This window comes from Mauremys mutica, chromosome 4 (genome assembly GCF_020497125.1).
Source record: "Mauremys mutica isolate MM-2020 ecotype Southern chromosome 4, ASM2049712v1, whole genome shotgun sequence".
NCBI lineage: Eukaryota > Metazoa > Chordata > Testudines > Geoemydidae > Mauremys > Mauremys mutica.
The window spans coordinates 16,252,328-16,269,452 of NC_059075.1; the positions used below are offsets into that span (position 1 = coordinate 16,252,328).

The 17,125-nt window shown below is 43.3% G+C and overlaps 1 protein-coding gene across 3 annotated transcripts in view; it reads left to right on the forward strand.

The window, feature by feature from the left end:
* The window catches only part of MTHFD1 (methylenetetrahydrofolate dehydrogenase, cyclohydrolase and formyltetrahydrofolate synthetase 1), a 105,073-nt gene that overhangs the window by 30,520 nt on the left and 57,428 nt on the right, over positions 1 to 17,125 (forward strand). Inside the window, exons 1-2 of one of the 3 annotated variants that reach the window (XM_045013619.1) lie at positions 2,547 to 2,684; positions 15,733 to 15,817. In XM_045013619.1, the coding sequence (XP_044869554.1) occupies positions 2,608 to 2,684; positions 15,733 to 15,817 (162 nt within the window). In that variant the 5' untranslated portion in view covers positions 2,547 to 2,607. Of the gene's footprint in view, positions 1 to 2,546; positions 2,685 to 3,363; positions 3,508 to 15,732; positions 15,818 to 17,125 lie in introns of those variants that run through there. The other 2 variants (XM_045013620.1, XM_045013621.1) reach the window with 2 other exon arrangements.

Consider the following 17,125-nt stretch of genomic DNA (forward strand, 5'->3'; position numbering starts at 1 on the left):
TAGGGACCATTCCCCTCCTCACCTCCTGTCCACAACTGCACAACATCATGGCAGCAACTGCTTACATTTGGGAATGAATTTTGTGAAAATTAATATTGAGAATGTATTTAAATGTGTTTTTCAATGCAACTTAGCAGTTGGAAACAAGAAGAAACAGCACCATGTGGCCACAAGCCATCACTTTAAGATCACTGGCCTAAAGAAGTTAACAGGGAGTTAGGAGTCAGAGATCCCTGAGTTCTAAGCCCAGCTTTACCACTGAAGTCATTGTGTGGCTTTAGACAATCACTTGGGCCTATGTCCTCAAAAACATTTAGGGGCCTAACTCCCATTGATTTCAACTATGAGGATCTGAGCCACAATCTTTCTTCCTCAGTTATCTCCTCTAAAAAATGGGGATAATGATTATTACTTGGGGAAAATGACAATTAGAAACTTCTTGTTTGCTCTGAATTATCTCTCTTCTTTAACGAGTCAGGATGATCGAGGGCCTGGTGTATCTTTAGGTCTCTGGCATTGTTCCAGATTGTATCGAGTCCAATGTAAGATATGCTAAAACTGTTAACAAATATTCTTCTTCTGCGTGATGCCTAAGAGGTACCTTAGCAGGTGAAGAAGAAGATTTTTGTATTACAAGTAAAATGATTTATTTACAGGGAGGTTGATCAAACAATGGTACAATAAAAAGACAAACAACAAAAAAAATCAATGGAAAATACATTAAACTAAATTATTTAGAAGTATTTATCACTGATCTTAAAAACTCTAATGGGAGAGCAGAAGATAAAACCTAGTTATTTCAGTCTTCGGTGTTCTGTATGAACTTTAACTATACACAACATCGCTATGAGATAGGCAAGTGGTGTACTTTACAGAGTAGGAAACTGATATACCAAAAAGTTAAGTAACTTGTCTAACTATCAAGAAAGAGGCAGAGCCAGGGGTCAAACTCAGGATTTCTGGATTCCAGTTTCATGCTCAATCCTCCAAACTACAGTGCCCAACAAATAATGGTATATTTATACTGCGAAAATGCATTGTGATAGAAAAGGTGACAACTAGCACATTTTCTAACATGCTATGAAACACAGCTTAGCCTTTGGTGTGGACAACAGTCATTTTAAAAAGTATGTTAACTGATTGTGGTTAGCCCTAGGTTAGGGTTTTATCGTCTTCTGAGTGAGGCTAGGGATAACCGGGACCAGCTAAACATGACTGTCATTGTCCACACAAAAGGTTAAAAAGTGTTTAACACGTGAGCTAACCCATTTTCTAACACGATGCATTTCCCTTATACAGACAAACTCTGTATGTCAGTTATTCTCTAGGGGAGTGATACTCAGACCTCAGTGGTTCAGGAGCCCAATTAGTGATCAACAGTACCCAAAAGAACCACAGTAGTGTGAATTCATTTTCATTTACTCTAGTAATATATATTAATATTTAAACGGTATGACAGGGAAATATATATATTTGAAAATTCTCACAGCAAAATGACTGACCAAGTTTTATTTTGTCAACCACAGTTGGCTAATAACACACTAGAAGCATCCTGATTGGTTAATTAAGTCTCAGTGTTTTAATATTATGTGCCACAAAGAGCCAGAGGAGACACATTAAAGAGCCACTTGTGGCTCCCAAGCCTCAGTCTGAGTATCACTGCTCTAGGGATACAATTTTACAAAGACTTAAACATGTGTAACTTTACACATTTGAGCGATCATACTGTGTTCAATGGGGCTTGTCTTGTGCAAAAAGTTACTTACACTTGTAAATTCTTGCAGGATCAGGGCCCAGTACTGGTTCTCCACTCCTGTGCTGCAGTGAACAAAGTGGGTGAGGTAATATATTTTATTAGACCAACCTCTGTTGGTGAGAGAGACAAGTTAAGCTTGAAAACATGTCTCTCTGATATCCTGGGACCAACATGGCTACAACTCTGCATACTGCACTGAATGGGCATTCACCAGCTCAGCTTCTTTAGCACAGCCCACTGGACAAACCTCACTTTTTTCACTTGTCCTTCTCCTCATATAGAGATGGTCTAAGGGAGGATTTATCTTAACTGTCCTACCTAAATGGATGGAGAAAATCCTTAATTCCTTTCCTGAGCCAATAAGAGATCAATTTTCCATGAAATCATGATGCACCTATGGGGACCCACTGCAAACATGGGCTCAACTATTAACTCACCAGTATTGCTGAAGCTGCAGGTCTTGCATGGATTTTGTGAGTTTCATGGCTTTTAAAAAAGCAATATCTATGACTTTTGACATCTTGTGTAAGAGGCAGTGGATGTGTTGTTAAACAATCAAACTTTGGTAGCTGCCAAGTTAAACCCTGGATTGTGTGGGAGGCTAACAGAGCAGAAGCAAAGCAACAAAGAACTGTGGCAACACACAAGATCAAAGCAATAAACTCTCAGTGAAAGCTTTACATCCCAATTGGATGAAGTTGCCCTCATCCACATCTTGAGTGATGCTGAGTTTATAAAAATCTGCCCTGGTGTGACAATTACCATGTTCAGATCTGTCCACTGTTTTCAGAGCTCTAACACTCTTCTAAGAGGCTTTTCCTGCAGCCACGATCACCTCCTGGGCACCAGTGATGCTGATGGGAGGGGGAAGCATCGGCTCCTCACCCTCCCTCCTTGTTGCTCCTGGATGCACCGCCTCTGGAGAAAGGTGAATTCTTGAGCCGCCTTGGGGGGATTGGGCAGTAGGCTCCAGCGGTGGGATTTCAGGAACCTGGCCGTGCCGCCCTGGGCTCTGACCAGGGGCAGTAGGTACTGACCCACCCAGCTCTGGCCACGCAGCCCTGGCCTGCTCCAGCTGCAGGGCTTCAGCCTCTGGCCCCTGGATCTAGCAGCAGGTGCCGGCTCCTGGCTCCACTCTGGGGTCCGGCCGCGCAGTGACCTCTTCCCCACAGGAAGGGCTGTGTCTGACATGGATGGTCAGACCGTCTCAGGCACAACCCTTCCCACCCTGCTCTGGGAGGCAGCGTTACTTTTGTTATTGAGTCTGCCAAAAAACACCCGCTACAAACATACGTTACAATTATTTGCATGTGAATCTGCATTTTTGCTTTTCCTAAAGTGAATTAAGTATTTTAGGGGGAAAGTGTCAGTGCGGCCGCGGCCACCTTACCCCCAGCGCAGGGCAGACACTCAGAGGTGGGGCACAGAGACCCCCAGAGAGCGGCGGGCTCCTGTTTGCTCCCCGGGGGGAGGGAGGGTGGATCCCCGAGGCTGCCGGCAGCAGGGGCGGGCGCTCGGCCTCGGGCGGCCTATGAGCGAGCCCCGCGCAGCCGGAGGATCCCGCCCCGCCCCCCCCCCCCCACGCCGGCGCAGGGGCGGGGGTTCCCGGCTGGCGCGGAAGCTCGGGCCACGTGGGTGCGGCAGGCGGCCGGGTTCACTCGCGCACCCGCCATCGGAGCCTCTGGGAGCGCGGGAGCGCGAGCGGTCACCATGGCCCCGGCCCAGGTCCTCTGCGGCAAAGCCGCCTCCGCGTACGTACCCCGGGGCCGCCCGCCCGCAAAGAGGCTGCGCCGCTGGGGGGGGGCGGGGGGCAAGGCGGGATTCCCTGGCCGCGGCCCGGTGGCACGTCTGGGTTCGCCCGCTGCAGCCCGGCCAGGCCAGCGGGGCGTTGCTTCCGCTCCGCCCGGCTCCCCGGGGAGCCCGCGTGGGCCCCCTCCGCGCCCAGCCACGCGCGCCGCAAGGGGGAGACGGTGGCGGGCGGGAGACGGGCAGGGAGGGACCGGCCCCGGCCGAGCCGCTGGACTGGCCCTGGAAGACGGACCCCGCGGGGGAGCTGATAATTCGCCGGGTCTCCGAGGCCGGGCTCGAGTGGGGACCCCTCCACTGTTACTTCCAGTCGGTTGACCCCGGCTCTGAGACGCGCTTCCGCGTGTTTGGGGTTGGGTGTTTGGCAGGGTTAGGTGTGGGTGTGGGATGCTTTGTTATCCTCCCATGAAGTGTGATGGACAAGAGCAAACACTATGACATGGGATTATTTTTTTTTTAAATGTTGTCCAGTCTTGAGCCTTCCAGTGCCAGGATGGATCCCTGCGTAGACAGGATGGTTTCTGGTAAATTCCCCTGCCACTCACGCCCCCACTGCCTGTCTCTCTTGGCTTGGCGGCTGCTGTGCTGCAACCACTGCTTATGTTTCTCCTAACACTGTGACAGTCACTGTTACCTTGTGCTCTTCTCCCTTGAAATGTTGGTTCCATCCATCTGTTGTCTTTCATGATGTATTTAGATTGCATGTGTTCTAGGGTGGGGACCATATGTCCACTGTACATGTTACGTGTGTACAGTGCCTAGCACAATGGGGTCTAGAAGTGCTATTGCAATTCATATAATAATCTTGATGGGTCCAACCTGGTGTTGTCTAGTAGGGTCCATAGATTCATAAATAGTAAGGCCAGAAGGGACTGATCTCTCGTATAGCACAGTCCATAGAACTTCCCCAAAATAATTCCTGGTGTATATCTTTTTACCTACTCCTACTTAAGAGTCCCCTGTTTATGCATCCCAGGATCACATTTGGCCACAGCATCACACTGGGAGCTCACGTTCAGCTGATTATCCACCATGGCCACCATATCTCTTTCAGAGTCACAGCTTCCCAGGATAGAATCCCCCATCCTGTAAGTCTGGCCTACATTCTTTGTTCCTAGATGTATGCATTGACCTGTATTAAAACACTTTGTTTGCTTGTGCCCAGTTTACTAAGCAATCTGGAGAGCTCTGAATCATTGATCAGTCTCTTCATTATTTACAACTTCCCCAATTTTTTGTCATCTGCAAACTTTATCTGTGATGATTTCATGTTTTCTTCCAGGTCATTGATAAAAATGTTGACTAGGATAGGGCCAGGAACCACTCCCTGTGGGACCCCACTGGAAACAGACTTGCTCAATAATGATTCCCCATTTACAGTTACATTTTTGAGACCTATCAGTTAGCCAGTTTTTAATCCATTTAATGTATGCCATGTTAATTTTATATAGTTCTAAATTTTTAATCAAAATATTTTACGGTCAAAGAAGTTTAAGGACATTACATCAACACTATTAATGTTATCAGCCAAATTTGTAATTTCATCAAAAAACACATCAAGTTAGTTTGACAGGATCAATTTTCCATAAACCCGTGCATTAATTACATTAACAACCTTTTAATTTGTTATTAATCGAGTACCATATCAGCTGGTCCATTGTCTTGCCCAGGATCGGTGTCAGGCTGGCAGGCCTATAATTACCCAGGTCATCCCATTTACCCTTTTTAAAAATTGGCACATTAGCTTTCTTCCAGTCTTCTGGAATTTCCCCGGTGCTCCAAGACATACTGAACAAAAAAAGCAACATTAATAAAAACTCTTGGATGCAAGTTATTTGGGCCTTCTGATTTAAAGATGTCTAACTTTAGTATCTTTAACATTCTCCAGAAATACTAGTGGAATATGATGAAACTTTATTTTCTTTTTTTCCCCCAAATCTAGAACAGAAATATTTATTAGACACTTCTGCATTTTTATTTATACATCCTACCATTTCCATATAGCAATGGGCCAATACCATTGTCAGGATTCTTTTTGGTCCTTATATATTTTAAAAACTCCTTCTTATGTCCTTAACTCATCTGATGGCCATAGATTTCTTCTTGTGTCCCTTGGCTTCCCTTATCAATTTTCTACTATTCCTAACATATGGTTTATATTAATTGCTATCAACTTTCCCTTTCTTCCATTTGTTATTTGTTATTTTTTACAGCTGCTGTCACTTCCCCTCTAAACCAGGCTCATCTGTGTCAGCAAAGAAAAGCAGTGGTGGTTCTGTTAAATTGCCGCTGCTGGTGTTTGCTGTCAGTGAACAGCAGTAGTAAAGGAAGTCAAGGCGCACTATAGATTTGCTCACCCCTTTCACCATTGTACTAACAGTGCAATGGTCTGTGGGCAGGGAGAATGGAAAGACAGCATTGTATGAGGAAGAACGGTAACTGAATCTTTAGAAGTATTCAGAAACAAGTCATTTCAGACTACTTAAATAACTGTAATGTCATCGAAAATAATTTTCTCTCTCTCTAATTTTGTTTGCTTTCGTTCTCTATTGTACCATTGGCCTAACTTTACCCTAGTGGCATGTAACTGACTGGTATTTGGGACCAGTCCTCATGCTTAGATAAGTCATCTGCCTAAATGTTTGCAGTATGGTGAAATCCCTTCTTACTTTTAAAAATCCCTTCTCTGTCTCCTGCTAGGACCCTTTCTGGATTTCAGTAGGTGGGAAATGTGGGTTTATGCAAGACTATATATTGTACCTTTAGTATGCTTTCTTCTCTTATCTTTTGTCTGTCTTATTGCTAAGTATCCAACTGGAATGAAAGAGCTAAATGTTCTCCCTTATTCCTTGAAAGGCTTAGTACTAAATACTATGTAGTGTTGACCTCTTCAAAGTGCTGGACAAATATTAGCCTGATTTTTACAGTTGGGGAAACTAAGACACAGATGTTGAAGTCTAAAGTTACCTCTAATTTGGGGTGAGACCTTGGGCCTGATTTTTCCGGGTGCTGATCTGTGGCAGCTCCCATTGACTGAAGTCGGAAGTGTGGTTGCTCAGCACTTCTGAAAATCAGGCCAAAAATGTCTCAATCTGGCCATCCAAAATCAGACACTACTTCAGAAAATTTGGACGTAAGGGACATATCCAGGTGAGTTAGTGGCAGAGTTGGAACTCTCGAGTTCCAGTTTCTTAGTCTCTTGTGCAGTCCTTTACACCATGCTGCAGCATGGTAATGACACTCTGAAAGTCAGCGTTCTGAGAATTTTACACTTAATGCCTGCAGAATCTACTGGTAAAACGGGGGAAGTTTGCGTGTTGTTACTGCTGCAGGCTTCTCTTACCTTTGGCACAGAAACGGGTCCTGAATTGTAGCAGATCCTCATGGGCCATAGTTGTTGCAGATATAAACTGATTTATATGTCTCTGAAAAGAGTGGAGTACTTAAAATAATTCTGCTGGTGTCTAGTTTGATACAGTGGGTACTTTTTTGCCCTGTGTGCATTAACTAAAATGATCATAATAGAGTATTCATCTGAAAGATCAAACCTGCTAATTTTATTAGCAATATGTTTTGCACTTGTCATTTACCTGAAGTTGATAAATCTGCTAGAAAAACTTTGATTACTACATGTTATTTGTATCACAGTAGCAACTAGACTGAGATTGGGACCCCCCTGTCCCAATACTTAATAAGAGGCAGTTTCTTCCCTGAAGAGCTTAGTCTTAAAAAAAACAAAAAAAAAGGGGGGGCAGACAAGAGTGGTAGAAATAATTATTCCCATTTTACAGATGGTAAATGAAATCATAGAAAGTCTTAATGATTTGCCAAAGGTTACACTGGACATCTGTAGCAGAGCTGGGAATTGAATGTAGATCTCCTGAATCCCTGCCCAGTGCCTTACCACAGGACCTACCTCCCAACCTATGCCAAAAAAAGACCAGCAGCCATTTTTGTCATAGCTCAAACTGTGTACTCCTGTAGTCCATTAGTACAGTAAGACAAAATTGAGGGCTTCCATTTTGAGGTATTGATCTCACTAACCACATGGCTGCTATTGAATTCTTCTTTGTATTTGTGATCAAAAAAGGCTGCTTTATATCACTTGCCTTTTGTTCGGTTTTGATGCACAAGAGTAGCTATCTAAGAAAATAGTTACACCCTGTAGCACAGCTCCACTCCAGTGTAAGAGGTGAGTGCTGACAGTTCAGAGGAGAGATGTTAAAAGTCCTGACTGTTTGCAGCAAATGACCAAGTCACTTGTCCTAACTGAGCTATCAGCAGTGTTTCACAGACTGTAAGGCCTGAAGGAACCATTAGATTTGATTTGACCTGTATATCACAGGCCGTGGAATTTCATCCAGTTACCCATTTATTTGAGCCCAGCATTTTGTGCTTGTCTACAGCATAACTTGTGTTTGGCTAGACTATATTTTCCAGAAAGGCGTCCAGTCTTGATTAGATGGCATCGAGAGATGGAGAATATACCACTTCCCTTAGTAATTTGTTCCAGTGGTTAATCACCCTTAGTAGAGAGATAAGGAGGGTAAGGTAATGTATTTTATTGGACAAATTGCAGAAGATATTACCTCACCCACCTGGGATCAGTACGGCTACAACAACACTGTCAGTCACTCTTACTGTTTTATTTAAAAAATAAAGTGCCTTTCTTTTTTTTTTTTTTTGTCTAGGTTTAAAGCTACATGTATATGGGGCAATTGATCCTCTTAACCAGCCTGAGAAAAGAATAAAAAGAGCAAATTACTCTGTCACGCTTTATAAATAATTGATTTTCCAGGAGCAGTATGGAAAATAATTGCAGTTGTACATGCAAACAACTCTCCTCCCTCCCAATTCCCCTGCTCCTGTCATGAGTTTGGTCAAATGTAGCAAAACCAGTAGAATACATTCCGGGATGGAAGGGACCAGATTTTAGCTAGAATTTTTCAAATGAAGGAGATTGAGGGAAGTGGCTCTGTATCTTTTAACGTTCTCTTTCTCCTCTGGATCCTATAGAGAAATGCTATATCAAAGGATTCTGATCACCCTTGAGATGGACAAAGTTCAGGAATAGAAGTGTCTTGAGGCAATCAAAAACATGTAATCTCAGGTCCAGTAAAGGTCTGTCAATAGAAGTGGGTGTGTGTTTTTCCAGGATTTTTTTACAAGAGGCAATGATTGTTTATGTATAGGGAACTCGCTTTTACCACAGCTTGCAAAGTCAGCACTGTGTATGGTGGTGTGTGTGCGGTAATCACTTAGTTTTTGTAATGTTGTGGGTTTACCCTTTTATCAGGGAAAGAGTCTATTTGGAGGTCATTCAAATATTTACAGACTAGGAGAATCAGATAACAGGAACTCCATTAAAAACAGAATTGTGTAGCTAAGTACAGTGAAAAAGGTGAGCTGAAAGTTAAAAGGACACTCAACTCAGTTTTTGAAAAAATCAAAGTAGTTTCAGGTATTACACCTTCCCTGCAATCTCCCTTTCAATTATTTTGGTTTTAGAATAAAATGTTCTTCTTTTTAAATGTCTTTATCTGCTTGGTTGCTGTGTGAAAGACCCCATACAACCAGGGGCGGCTCTAGGGATTTTGCCGCCCTGGAGCCGCCCCTGCATACAACCACCAGGGGAAACCAATTTTATGGGGAGATAGTGAATCTAACTGTTCTCAAAGTGCTGGCAAAAGCACAAAGGAAATAAATTAATCTGTTAGGTTCAGTAATTTTAGGTGTTATTTGTAAAACCGTAGTAAGTGGAAAAATTCAGGCAGTGGTGTGTGTGCAGGGGGTGGGGGGACGGTTATTTAAGTTAAAAATCCCCTGAATGATTACCTGACTATTTCTGGCCCTCTCCCAATAAAATAGTTTTTAATGCCCAGGGTTGTGTGTGAAGTATTGTTTTGTGCCTACTGGATGCAGACATTTGTCTGAAATGTCTGTGTCTAGTTCATTCCCTCTGAAGCAGCTGGCACGGGCCACTGTTGGAAGACCTGATACTAGGCTAGATGGATCATTTGTCTGACCCAGTATGGCCGTTCTTATGTTCTTAGTTAGGTATGACTGTCCCACTTCAAATTCAGTGCTAGGTTTTACTGCAGGATGTGGAGGAGGGACAGATGGGCTGTAAAATGGCCCTACTTTAAACAATACATAATTGATGGCTAACGAGAAGGGCAGGGATAATGTTTTAAAAACACCTGGGAATAGTAACTAACAACGTTTTTAGTAGGTGTATTGAAATACTTCCCTGGAATGAAGGTGCTGTGAATATAATTCAAAACAAATGCTCAGAACTAATTTCCTTTATCATTCTCTCTTGGGATCACTCCGGACTAGGGCTCATCATTTGTGTTTGAAATCACATCAAAACTCAAGCGTTATCTACACTAAGCTTGTTTTGAAAATCTCCTACATGTGCTATCTATACCGCCAGACAGCATTTTTATCACTGCGTGGTGTTTAGTCCCATTCAGAGCAGGTCTAAGTGACACAGTGGTAAAATCACAGGTGGTTGTTCTATGCTTGTATTCCGAACAACAATGGGGAATCTTCAGAAAAGGCCAGTTGTAAATAAGGCTTAGACTACTGTCTAATACATCTGTAACATACATACAGTTTGAGTCCCACCTATCTCTGTTACAACCATGCAGTGGTTAAACAATTCAGTTTTGCTGTGATGTGCTCAGCAACCATTTTTGAAGACTACTCTGGCTAGCATGATTCAAGCTGCACCCTACAAAAGTGACCGTGCTAAAGGATAGTGGTGTTAACACAGCTTTGGAACAAACTGTGTTGTAACTGTTTAGTTCCACCTGTGCAGACATGTCTACGCTGCCGGTGAAATACTGGCCAGATTGGCAAAACTCCCAGTTAGTTCAGTGGGGCCAGGATTTCACCCGGAGTATAACTGTTTGTTTGTTCTTCTTTTGAAACACCATGCTTTAGTCTTGTCTTTGTAGGGATATGACCAGGTAAGCAGATGGCATCTAAGCTGTGTTAGTACTGTCGTTTTTATAGTATGGACAGGCCCCAAACATTTCAGGAGGTTGGGTTTCTTATTTTCGGCTTTTGCATCTTGCCATCTACCTCCCTGTTTTCCTCAGGTTTTTGATACCCACTGGCAGCGGTTCACTGTTCCCGGACAATGGGAGCTGCAGGAAGCAATGTGGGCACGATTCGCTGTTCCTGGCCAGTGGGAGCTGCGGGAAGTGGTGTAGGCTGAGGGACGTGGGCAGCGGGGCTCCGTGCCTGCGGACACTCCAGATAAAGAAACCGGCCTGGCCCGCCAGCGGCTTTACCCTGACGGGCTGGGTGCCAGAGTTTGCTGACCCCTGTTCTAGTCCCAGGCTCTGTCCCCTGTGTTAGTGCTCTCCCTCTGTCTGAGAACTACCAGCCTGAGTCCTTCCACTGAGCGCACCAGGTACAGTGTGGCATGGTGTGATGGCCTCTTAGCTAGGCAGGACACAGGCCATTTAGGGTTTTACAGGTAAAAATCAACATCTAAAATTCCTCCTGGAAACCCACAGGCAGCCAGTACAGATCACAAAGCACCAGTGCAATGTGCTTGCTGGTGGATGCCCTGTTTAATAAATGGACTTCTCCATTCTGCAGCTGTTTTAGTGCTCAAATTCATTTAAGAGCTAACCCCAAGCATAGAGCACTTCGCAGCAGTCAGATCTCGAGGTGGCAAAGATGTGAATTACCATTTCGAGATGTGCATCCAAAAGAGAAAGTTTCAATCTCCTGGTCAGACAGAATGAAAAAGAAGCCCTCCTAGCCACTTCTGAAACCTGATAATCAACTGTAATTGGGGAATCTAATCAGTTAGTGAGCAAAAACTCTCAATTAGAGGGGATAGGCATCTTCTGGAGGACTGGGGAAAGCAACAACACCTCTACTCTATCTGGATGGGGCTTTAGCTGTCTTGCTGTCATCCATGTGCCAGTTTTCACACAAACACCAGGCTTAACTGCATTATCTGACTTGAACGATACAAACATACAGCACTGAGTTATCAGAATCTTGATGATCCTGTAACCTCTTCTCCCTCTCTACCTAGCCTAGCTACTCACACAGTATCATGGTGATGTGAGGTTTGTATGAGCATTTCCTAATTTGAGTGAATTATTTTCCTCCTCTTCAAAAGATTTTTAAAAGCACTGTCACCCATTCCCTTTGTTTTTTCTGGGAGTCACTTCAGTGCAGGGTTGTGTCGTTTATAACTAAAGTCACATAACTTTGGAGCTGAATACTTTGAGCATATATACTTAGGGCTACATCCTGTGCGTGTGCCCTTGACACACGTGATATGGGAGTGAACTTGTGGAGTGGACGTAGTATATGGCTCTTAATGCCATAGTAGTAAAGCTACTGCAAAATATCTCTAGTTCAAAGTGAACTGCAGGGTATCTTGGTTTTTGTTTTTCAAAGCAAAATAATTCCACATAAATAATAATATATTTCAAAACAGAGCCCTCAGTCGATAAGAGCTGTTCTTTCCAAATATTTTTTTAAAATGTATTTATTTGTAATTCCAAATTTCTTACAGCTGATCCTTACTGAAGTTTATTTAAGAAAGAAAACTATAATATGTGTGGCTTTTACTTTTGCTTGCAACCAAAACAATGTAGTTGCTTTTTAGCAAACACTAGATGGCCTTCTAACAAATGACTTTTTTTTTTTTTTGGTGTGTGTGTGCTGAGAGAGCAGTAGGAACTGACACTCCATTGAGTTTTCTCATGTTACTTTCTTGCTGTAGAGGAAAATGGAGCTAATCTTTATTATTTTTAATGAATGCAGTATGAGTTGAGGTAAGCCATGGCTCCTGATTCTGTATTGAATGAATGAATACCACAATATTCTGAAGTCCTCTTGTTGAGAAGGTAGAGAGAAACTAAGTTTTCAGTGAGAGTTGGATTGGGTCTTAACTTTACAAAGTTGACAGATCTGCACTGAAGACTTCTAAAGTACAGTATACTTTACAGTTTAGATCCTGGTTCATCACATGCTTAAGCACATGCTTAACTGTATGTATGAGTCATCCAATTTGGATGACTACTGGGATGTGCAAAATTAGGCTCTTGCATTTTTGCAGGATCAGGACCCTAGCTGTTTGCCAGATCAGTAATCTACCGCATCTTGTGTTAGCTTCATGACTTTCAGAGCATTTCGGGGTTCATTGGCATCGTACACACACTTTGTTTCCAACAAAAGTAATCTCAGGGGTGTTTCCTTTAACAAGCGTGTATCTTTAAAATACTTTCATATTTATCAGTAGTGAGCTGATTATGCAATATTTATTAGCTTTATAAAGCAGCTATAGGATTATAATAAAGCATAGCTCTTATATAACATTTTTTAAATCAGTAGATCTCAAAGCACTCAAAAGGGGTCCAGATTTTTTGTCCAGATGGGGAAACTGAGACACAGAGTGGTGAAGTGATTTGCCCAAAGTCACCGACCAGGCCAGTGCTTAGGCGAGGAATAGAACCCAGGTCTCCTGAATGTCCCAGTCCAGTACACTATCCACTGGGACACACTGCTTTATTAGATTAGGGTGGCTGGTTGCTTGTATAATCTTAGTCTTATAGTTGTTATAGCATCTGTAAAGGTTCTTAATAGGTACCTGCAAAAATTCTCATGTATAAACTTCTCCATAGTGGGGATGAATGTTCATTTTGATTTTTCTTAGGATTTTATATTGCCACCCATCACCGGAGGATCTGAGTGACTCTAAAACTCAGCCTTTCTAAAATCAGCTTTTCATTCTGTGGACACAACTCATGGCACCTGGATCTCAGGGCACCCACAATCAGGTGAACAGGCATCTAAATAAATGCAATTTCAAGTGTAATTAACTGTGCCAGCAGCATTTGTATTACTATGATAGTACCTAGAGACGAGGGCCCAGTTGTGCTAGGCACAGTTCTGGCATAAACAAGAGATGGTGCCTGCCCCAAAGAGTCTACAGTGTCAGTGTACATATAGGCAACAGGGGGCTCAAAGAGATGAAGCACAAGGGAATGAGATGATACTGATCAGCCTGAAAAACTGCCACAGCAGACCAGTACCTAACCGATGTTGAGTGTTTTGTAAGTGTCACAGTTGGTAATGGAGGCTGTGTTGAGACCTGCATGAAAGCCAGAACCTAGAATAATTATTTTAAAAGTGGGATGAAAACAAAACTCTTATACTAAAGTCTCCTGTTGAGAGACTTTGAAGAGTTCAGTCAGAAATGTACAGCGGTGTCAAAAAAGCGAACAGAATGGGAATCATTACGAAAGGGATAGATAATACAGACAATATCATATTGCCTCTATATAAATCCCTGGTATGCCCACATCTTGAATACTACGTGCAGATGTGGTCTCCCCATCTCAAGGATATATTGGAATTGGAAAAGGTTTAAAAAAAAAAAGGGCAACAAAAATGATTAGGGGTATGGAACAGCTTCCATATGAGGAGAGATTAATAAGACTGGGACTTTTCAGCTTGGAAAAGAGATGACTCGTGGGATATGATAGAGGTCTATAAAATCATGACTGGTTTGGAGAAAGTAAATAAGGAAGTGTTATTTACTCCTCATAATACAAGAACTAGGCGTCACCAAATGAAATTAATAGGCAGCAGGTTTAAAACAAACAAAAGGAATTATTTTTTTATACAGCACCCAGTCAACCTGTGGAACTCCTTGCCAGAGGATGTTGTGAAGGCCAAGACTATAACAGGGATCAAAAAAGAACTAGATAAGTTCATGGAAGATAGCTTCATCAATGGCTATTAGCTGGGATGGTGTCCCTAGCCTCTGTTTGCCAGAAGCTGGGAATGGGCGACGGGATGGATCACTTGATGATTACCTGTTCTGTTTATTCCCTCTGGGGCACCTGGCATTGGCCACTGTTGGAAGACAGGATACTGGGCTAGATGGAGCTTTGGTCTGACCCAGTATGGCCATTCTTATGTTCTTAAATTCAGCCAGACCCTTGGGTGCACCTGAGCTCCTGCAACTTTTCCACACACTGCTTGATCTCAGAGGCAACATCAGGCTGGTTTGTTCCCCTCTGGTGCAAGTTAGAACAGCCTTAAGGTTGATTCCAACCAGCCCAAGTTGCAGGAGTGCAGTGCGCTCTGGTCATGCCTCTTCTTGCCTCTGGTATCCCTTGGGTTGGGGCTAAGCTGGTGGCATAGTGTTGGCTCCACTGGCTTTACATCACCCTGGAATTCCCTTCTACAGCAGGAATCCCATGCTGCCATGTTGGGTGAGCTCCTTTCCATTTTTGCCGTGGGAGGGGGGCATTGGAGCTGGAGCAGAGGCTCAGGCTCTGGCCCCGCATGATCATGTGTCTGAGACTTATCAGGGTTCCTCTTAATGGTGACCTTGTCCCTGACTATTTAGTGTTTTCCTGTAACACCCATCACCATGGTATCTGAGCACTTCACAGACATAAATAAACTGACTCTCGCAAGCCCTGTCAGCTAGGGAAGTGCTGGTGCTAGTTTGGGAACCGCAGTAGCATTCTTCTGTCCAGTATCATATCAGTGGCTGTAGACACACACAGAATGGAGTTCTGTGTGTTTAACCCATCAGATGTTTGGTCCCCACACAGACCTCCCTCATGGGAAAACTGTGGATTGATTATAAACGTATACGTGGTGAGAAGTAGCTACTAAGCAGGCCTAGCAAAACCCTGAGTATACCACATGAATCACCTGTAAACTGTTGTTGGTCTTGGTAGCTTGGCAGTTATGAGTAACTGGGGTACTCATCCTATTACCAGTAGCTGTACACTTAGGCCAGATACTCACCTAATTCCCATTGATTTCTATCTAAGTTAGTTACCTGAATACCTTTGAGGGTCTGGGCCATTGAAATCTCCTTATATTTTGACTTGCTTTAGACTATTCTGATCATTCTCTCCCATGAAACAGGTTGGTAAGGTACTGAAAGGAGTGGGCTGCAGACAGGTGTGATCGTACATTTTGGGGTAGGGAGTCAACACGCCTGGTGACCGTCTGCAATTTCAGTTACATTCTTTAAACCTTTTTATTTTTCCTGTGTCTTTTGAGTGCCATGCAACTGCTGTGAGGGTGAGAGAACTTAGAAGTATTGGGTGGGATTTTCAAAAGCCCAATTTCTTGGTTAATTTCTGTTTTTTTCACCCTCCCAGGCAAATAAGAGAGAGACTGAAGACGCAAGTTGCTCAGATGAAGGAGAGAGTCCCTGGATTCAGACCAGGGCTTGCAATTTTGCAGGTATTGTTGCCTTCTTTAAAAACAAAAAACAAAAAAAAGCCCTTTTGCTCTGTAATGCTAATTGTAAGACCATGGAAAACTGATTTGTCTTCACCTGAAACTACTCAGCAAAATAATGCTTTAAAACAAAAATTCCTACTGAACACAATATAGCGATGTGGTTATCTGTGTGTCTTACTGGTGCCCAAGAAAAGTCGTTCTCCCTCCCACCCCCAAGCCCCTTTGACCTTCCCCTCAATCTGGATTGATTTGTTTTCATTATCCTTCTTTATACTTGTGAAGTGTTTCCACATTAAGACTGCTACACAATCCCTGTATTATCTACTAACAGCAAACCTCACTAGTAGACTCTGTTTCATGTCTTTTTACCTTATATGACCCCAGGGTACACCAGCGCTTGTAATTCCCACAAACAGGTTGTTGCATCAGAATCAACTTAATGATGTGAAGAGTATTTGGGTGATTGACTCAGTTCTTGCTGCTAGGGAATGTGAAAGAGATCTAACATGAAAAAAGTTTAGTTACTGTGAATGCAACAAAATTCTGCAAGCTGCAGTCTGGCTTTTCCATGGCACCCATCCAAATACAAAAGCCCAAATGGGAATATTAGCATGAGTAAAAGTGCAGGTCTGTATATTTGGCAGAATGCAGTGTCTTCTGTTGCCGTTGTGAAAAATTGAAGTTGTCTGGTCAGAAGCATTTTTCAATCTCAAATTGAGTAGCGTAAAGAGCAGCTGTCATGTCACAGGAATGAATGTTGTGGGTGGAGATAATTGATGGGATTTGAAATGAATGCTTACAGAAGTGGTCTCTGTCCTTGTCCACCCTCATTTATCTCTTGAAGAGCTCTCCTCTGCTGTTGTCTGTCAGTTCTAGCAATCAGACTGTTATGTTGCACACAATGTACACAGAATGCTCTTCTCTTTCATGCCAAGGATCTGATAAGTTTCTTAAATGTTATGTATGAAGAACTTCAGTCCTTTCTATTAGGAAATCATAGAATATCAGGGTTGGAAGGGACCTCAGGAGGTCAACTAGTTCAATTCCCTGCTCAAAGCAGGACCAGTCCCCAACTAAATCATCTCATCCATGGCTTTGTCAAGCCTGACCTTAAAAACCTCTAAGGAAGGAGATTCCACCACCTCCCTAGGTAACCCATTCCAGTGCTTCACCACCCTCCTAGGGTACGTCCATACTACCCGCCCGGGTCGGCAGGTAGCGATCGACTTCTCGGAGTTCGATATATCGCGTCTCATCTAGACGCGATATATCGAACTCCGAACGTGCTCCCGTCAACTCCGGAACTCC